General features: G+C 41.7%; 1 protein-coding gene across 1 annotated transcript; it reads right to left on the bottom strand.

Moving 5' to 3' along the window:
• Positions 1–5,378: 5,378 nt before the first annotated feature.
• On the bottom strand, positions 5,379–5,957 carry LOC109168021. The gene has a single exon (XM_019317069.1). The coding sequence runs from the start codon at positions 5,955–5,957 to the stop codon at positions 5,379–5,381; it is 579 nt and encodes a 192-aa protein (XP_019172614.1).
• Positions 5,958–7,320: the final 1,363 nt, after the last annotated feature.

Genomic DNA, 7,320 nt, shown 5'->3' with positions numbered 1-7,320 from the left:
CTGGTCACTTTTTTTTGCCGAAAAATTTGTCGGAACTCGGAAGGTGGCCTGAACCCTAATGACCTGTGATAGCAGGTCATTAACTTGTTTTTGGGCTTCATTGCACCTAAATGAATTGTTGATGTGTGTAATTGCACCTTTAAAAAGTTTAGGGGCCTAATTGACTTTTAAGCTAAAGTTTGAGGGCCTATTTGACCCTTTTCCCTTATCTTTTTTGTGCACTATTTTTCTAATTAAATATCAAAGTTATAACATAAAATAATGCTATATATTTATTTACCAAGTATTTTATTAATACCATGAAAAAATTTAAAAAATATAATTAATAAAGCCAACCATATTAACTACTTGAGAGATTTTGTGGCAAAGAGAGTATTCAAATCACACAAGAAATTGAAGTGAGAACTACCTCGCAATGTCCTTGTTTGACAATCAGCAGTTAGCGGTTAACGTTAGCGGATTATACAAGCGGATTTGACCAGCGAATTTATTTAATTATTAACATTGGGTAGAAAAAATGACCGCCAAATTATTAAATCAAATGAATGGTTCATATTGTTCAGGTTTTAATTTTTTTCTTTTAAGATTTTCTAATTTATCCTTAATTATATGATTATCCATTTAACTTTTCCGTTAATTCACAGTTAGTCTAATTCTTATATTAAAGTCTAATATAGAATTATAACTACACCATTATCTAATTCTAATATTAAAGTCTTAATAGAACTTAACCACAAATCCTAATGTCGGAATCTCCTCAAACAATATTAGTATATATTTCATATTTTATGCCCTAATTTTTTGTTCTCCCTTATGTCCCGTATTTGGTTTCAACCATACCTATACAATTATTTTATTGACAATTATAATCAATATTGACTATATTATCTTGCATTTGTAAACTTAGAAATACCTATTTAACCCGCACGGGCTTAGCTCAATGGTTTAGTGGGTAGTATTTGGGAGAAGAGACCAAGGTTTGAACCTCGGCGGCGTCAATGCGGGAATTATGTCCAAAGTGGGCAGATTCCTTGTGCGTATCAGCATTTGGCCTTGTCTACTGAACCATTGAGTCACCGTGATTTACAACTTCCCACAATGCTTTGTCGGGTCGGAGTGTGGGGGGGCTCTTGGGGTTGGGGACTCAACCTTTGGGAGAAGAATTACCTATTTAAATACGCAAATTCAACCTCCAATTATCTATGCATGAACAATTTCAATATAATCTTGCCTTAATATACTTTAAAGTACTTATTTAAAAAAAAAAAAAAAAAAAAGCATTGGGCATTATCCCAATCGCGCAATGCGCGTAAAAAACTAGTATATATATATATGGGGATGAGTTCTAGTGCGGAGATGTTCCCAGGTGAAAAATGGGATTAGATCTGAGTCATTGATCAAATCTAGATCAACGGTTCAAATCAATGAAAATTTAAAAAAAAACGCGGATAAACTGGAAAAATTTTGGTTCGAAGATGCTCCTAGCAGGTGAAAAATGGAGTTTTCCTTCATGAATACCCCAAAGATAATATCTCCACCATTTGTTATTATATTGCTATCATTTTTTTTTTTCTTTTGAATTAAATCATTATGAATTTCGGAACCAAAATTGGAAAAATTCATTGTACTATTGAATGAAAAAGAAAAACTGTAATAATTGCACTCCTTAAGAAGAAAAACAACGCACCTTAAGAAGGAAAACAATGCACGTTAAGAAGGAAAACCACGCACCTAAAGCTTTAGACTGATGAATGTGCAATGTATTCGATCAACTGGATACAACTGAGAGATACAATAGACTTAGGAGTCTAAGCCTAACCAACTAGTCCTATACATCAGATAAGCAGTTAAGGACTAAATCAACTATAGCTCAAACTAATATTATGTTACAATAATAATATAAATGTAATACTGACTAACACTCCCCCTCAAGCACAAGGTGTGTGAGAGACAACATTGAGCTTGCTTCGTAACACTCCGAACCGTGCTGCTGCTAGTGGTTTGGTGAAGATATCCGCTAGCTGATCTTTTGTTGAAACAAAATTAACCAAGAAGTCACCAGAGGCCACCTTATCCCGAACAAAATGATAGTCGATCTCCACATGCTTAGTACGAGCATGAAAGACCGGGTTCGCACACAAGTAGGTGGCTCCCAAATTGTCACACCAGAGCGTCGCTGGAGTGCTATCATGCAGACCAAGCTCACGTAAAAGAGAGATCACCCAAGTGACCTCAGCAGCAACATCAGCAAGACCCTTGTACTCTGCTTCTGTCGATGATCGGGCCACAGTCCGCTGCTTGCGGGAAACCCAGGAAACCAGATTAGCACCAAGGAAGACCGCATATCCGCTAGTTGATTTCCTGTCAATGGGACACCCAGCCCAGTCTGAATCTGAATAAGCATGGATGGCTGTAGACGGAGACATAGAAAGACGAAGACCGTGCGTGGGAGTTCCCTTAACATATCGTAAAACTCGTTTAAGCAGACCCCAGTGATCATCCGTGGGGGCGTGCATAAACTGACACAACCGGTTGACTGCATATGATAAATCCGGCCGGGTAATAGTCAAGTACTGGAGGGCACCAGCCAGCCTCCGATACTGTGTGGGATTCTCATATAACTCCGAAGAGGGAGCAACAGAGTATGACAGAGAAGCAGGGGTAGCGAGTGGCTTGCAATCAGACATCCCTGCACGAGTCAAAATATCTTCCATATAGCGTCGTTGTGACAAATGTAGACCACCGTGAACTGACAGAGTTTGAATCCCAATGAAGAACCCTGGCTGACCCAGGTCCCGGATTTTAAACGCTGCGGATAGGCGGTTAAGCAGAGTGGTGAGTAAGGTGGTGTCATTCGCCATCATGATGATGTCATCAACATATACCAGAAGAAAAACACGTGAGTCCTGAGCTGTGTAATAGAAGAGCGAGACATCAGTTTTAGAGGTTGTAAAGCTAGTAGTAAGAAGAAAATCATGTAGGCGCTTAAACCAGGCCCGTGGTGCCTGTTTAAGCCCGTATAATGATCGCTGTAAAAGACACACATAATCAGGATGTGTTAGGTCCTCATATCCGGGTGGCTGACGCATATATACCGTTTCAGCTAGATTCCCGTTTAGGAAAGCGTTGTGAACATCTAACTGCCGTAGAGTCCAACCCTGCGAAACAGCCATGGATAGTAACATGCGGACAGTAGTCGGTTTAACTACTGGACTAAAAGTTTCAAAGAAGTCCTCCCCTGCGACCTGATTGAACCCTTTGGCCACCAAACGGGCTTTGTACCGCTCAACGGACCCATCAGCCTTCCGTTTGGTGCGGTAGACCCACTTGCAGCCAATCACATTTAAGCTGGGCTTAGGTAGTATGAGCGACCAGGTGCTGTTATGGAGTAGAGCATTGAACTCTTGGTCCATGGCATCTCTCCACTCTGGATGTCCCACAGCCTGTGTATAGCAAGTAGGGTCAGCAGATACTATTAAGGCCTGTAACGGTTCACCCGTTCCCTTCGTCATATGACGTAGACACATGACATGTGCCCGATCTTGAGGCTGAGCTGGGGGGGGCACGCCTCCTTACACGCCGAGGTGCAGGTTGACTTTGAACAGCTAGAGGCCGTTCTTGAATGGCTATCGGTTGTTGAACTGCCAACGGGGCCACATCAAGTGGCGGTTCAGTTGGCTTATAAGGAACAAGTGGGCCCGATGCCCATAGTGGACTCGGGTGCACCGTTGGCGTATCCATACTAGAACCTACAGCATAAGGGAAACAAGTCTCGTCAAAACGGACGTGGCGACAGATAAAGATTTTCCCGGTATTGAGGTTCATGCAGAGCGGTACTCTATCTTGTGGCGATTGTAGGGCCGCAGATAGGGATAACACTTGCACCCGAAGACGCGAAAGAATGTATATGGTGGGGGTTTTTTGAACAGGAACTCATATGGACTCGAGAACTGTATGGCTGATGAGGGTAGACAGTTAATTAGATAAGCTGTCGTCTCAAACGCTGAATCCCAATGATTTTGTGGGACGGAGCTATGAGCAAGTAAACCGAGACCTGTTTCAACGATATGCCTGTTACGGCGTTCAACACGGCCATTTTGCTCATGTGTATAGGCACATGATTGCCTATGCCCAATGCCGAGTGAAGTGAAACGAGAGTGTAACCTGCGGTACTCACCGCCAAGGTCAGATTGAATGGACTTGATAGAACGCGAAAACTGGCGTTCTACCATGACACGGAAGGACTCAAAAATTGCATAAATGTCTGACTTTAACCGTAACGGGTAAAACCAGCAGAAACGCGAGTGGTCATCAACAAATAATAAAAAATAACGAAAACCACCCGCCGAAACAATGGGTGCGGGCCCCCAAATGTCTGTATATATTAGATCCAATACATTATTGCTAGCAGAAATAACCCTATCTAAAGGAAATCGGGACGATTTCCCAAGTTGACACGCGGAGCACAACTGAAACGTGTTTGACTTATTTTTATCAACAGGGCAATTTTGAAGGACACGTTGTAAAGCACGATCGTGGGGGTGACCAAGACGGCGATGCCAAATTTCTGTTGACGCACGGGCACTTATGTAAGCAACTTGTGACCCAAACCGAGACAGTTTGTACAATCCGCCCGTACTAGGACCTTTAAGAAGCACCGTTTTGGTTCGACAATCCTTCACAACAAAGAAATCACGGTGAAATTCGAAAAACACATTATTATCAGTTGTAAAACGATTAACAGATAATAATGGTACAGACAAATTGGGGACATGTAATATATCATTTAAAGCTAATGAACCAGACACGGAATTTATCGATGCACGACCAATACTGGAAATATCCAAACCTGACCCGATGCCCACACGTAAGACATCACCACCCGTGTACGAGTCAGAGTGAGCCATCATTGTCGCGTCCGGTGTCGCGTGCGAGGTAGCGCCGGTGTCCGGGAACCAGCCATCCGCCACGACGCTGCCGTCTTCCCCGGACACTGCCACATGCGCCTGAGGAGGGGCCTGATCATACCGCCGGAAACAATGGACTGCTGTATGGCCTTGATTCCGGCAGATCTGACAGCGAGGGACTCCGCCACGCCCTCTGCCCTGCCAGCCTCCACGGCCTCCTCTACCGTTCCGGCCTCGTCCGCCACCTCCAGAACCTGAGCCACGCGATCCACCTCCAGTACCTGAACCGCGCTGCCCTCTGCCAGTATGCAGCGCCTGATGCGACGCCGCCGGCACGCCACCCGCCGGAAGAAAGTCCTCGGCCCATATGAACTCTTGAGCCTGTAGGAAATCGGCGAGTTGGGGAATGGTGACGGGATTACCTGAGGCAGCTAGAGAAGACGCCATTGACCGGAATTCCGGCCGGAGCCCTCAGAAGACGTAGAGGTTCTGTTCGTCGAGTGACACCGGTCGGCCGGCGAGCGCAAAGTCCTCCACGACCAGCTGCGCCCGTCCAACGTATTCTCCGGCCGAGCTGTCGGCCTGACGGAGACTCTGAAACTGCGCAAGAAGGTTTAAGCACCTTGCCCTCGTCGACGATCCTAACGCCGAAGTGATCGACGTCCACACCGCCCGGGATGTATCTCTGCCCACTGCAAGATACATAACCTCGTCCAATAAGGACGAGATAAGGAGCGACAGTATGCTTTGGTCTTGTTGGATCCAAAAACCATACGCCGGATTGGGGGTCGGAGTAGACGGCGCGGCACCGGAGCTTGCGTCACTGGTCGCCGGCGGAAGGATCAACGCAGCCGGACATGGTGTATCGCCAGTGACATAACCGAGCAAGCCTTGCCCGCGTAGGAATGGTATTAACTGAGTACGCCAAAATAAATAATTTTTGGTCGTGAGTTTGAGGGAGACAAGGTGGTGGGCGGTAGTGAGGTTGGTGGGGGTTGTCGACGACGTCACGGTTGCACTCACCGTGCGCTCACTGGAATTAGTCGACATGTCTATTTTGGAGGAGAGAGAAAAGGATCACCTGAGCGTATGATACCAGATGAATGTGCAATGTATTCGATCAACTGGATACAACTGAGAGATACAATAGACTTAGGAGTCTAAGCCTAACCAATTAGTCCTATACATCAGATAAGCAGTTAAGGACTAAATCAACTATAGCTCAAACTAATATTATGTTACAATAATAATAAGACTAACGCACTTTAAGAAGGAAAACAACGTACTTTAAGAAGGAAAACAGCGTACCTTAAGAAGGAAAACCACACACCTAAAGTTTTAGGCCGAAGCACCTTAAGTTTCAATAAATGACACACCTTAAGCACAAAAATCATGCATCTTAAGAAGGAAAATCACGCACCTAAAGCTTTAGCCCGACGCACCTTAAGTTTCAACAACTGACGCATCTTAAGCACACAAACTACGCACCTTAAGAAGGAAATAAACACACAAAACAAATACCGCGCACCTTAAGAAGGAAAACAACATACCTTAAATTTGACCTAGATGCAAAAATATCAAATTGCCATCGCATTTTTTTTTTTTAATTTTGTGAATCTTGGACGTTGATCTTTACAAGACCAATGACTCTCATCTCACCCCACAATCGTACTTGACACACACAATCGCACGGGAACACACACACACATGTATATGTATATATATATATATATATACATATATATATATATATACATATATACATATATATATACATATATATGTATGTATATATATATACATACATATATACATACATATATATGTATATATATATATATATATATATACATACATATATACATATATATATACATATATATATATATATATATATACATATACATATATATATATATATATATATATATATATATATATATATATATATATATATATATATATATATATATATATATATACTAGTTTTTTATGCGCATTGCGCGATTGGGATCGCGATTGGGATAATGCCTAATGCATTTTTTTTAAATAAGTACTTTAAAGTATATTAAGGCAGGATTATATTGAAATTGTTCATGCATATATAATTGAAGGTTGAATTTGCGTATTTAAATAGGTAATTCTTCTCCCAAAGGTTGAGTCCCCAATATATATATATATATATATATATATATATATATATATATATATATATATATACTAGTTTTTTATGCGCATTAATTCAACCTTCAATTATCTATGCATGAAGAATTTCAATATAATCCTGCCTTAATATACTTTAAAGTACTTATTTTAAAAAAATGCATTGGGCATTATCCCTATCGCGCAATGCGCATAAAAAACTAGTATATATATATATATATATATATATATATATATATATATATATATA

Source organism: Ipomoea nil, unplaced genomic scaffold, assembly GCF_001879475.1.
Source record: "Ipomoea nil cultivar Tokyo-kokei standard unplaced genomic scaffold, Asagao_1.1 scaffold3171, whole genome shotgun sequence".
Classification (NCBI taxonomy): domain Eukaryota; kingdom Viridiplantae; phylum Streptophyta; class Magnoliopsida; order Solanales; family Convolvulaceae; genus Ipomoea; species Ipomoea nil.
This window is presented reverse-complemented; position numbering and strand designations above follow the sequence as displayed.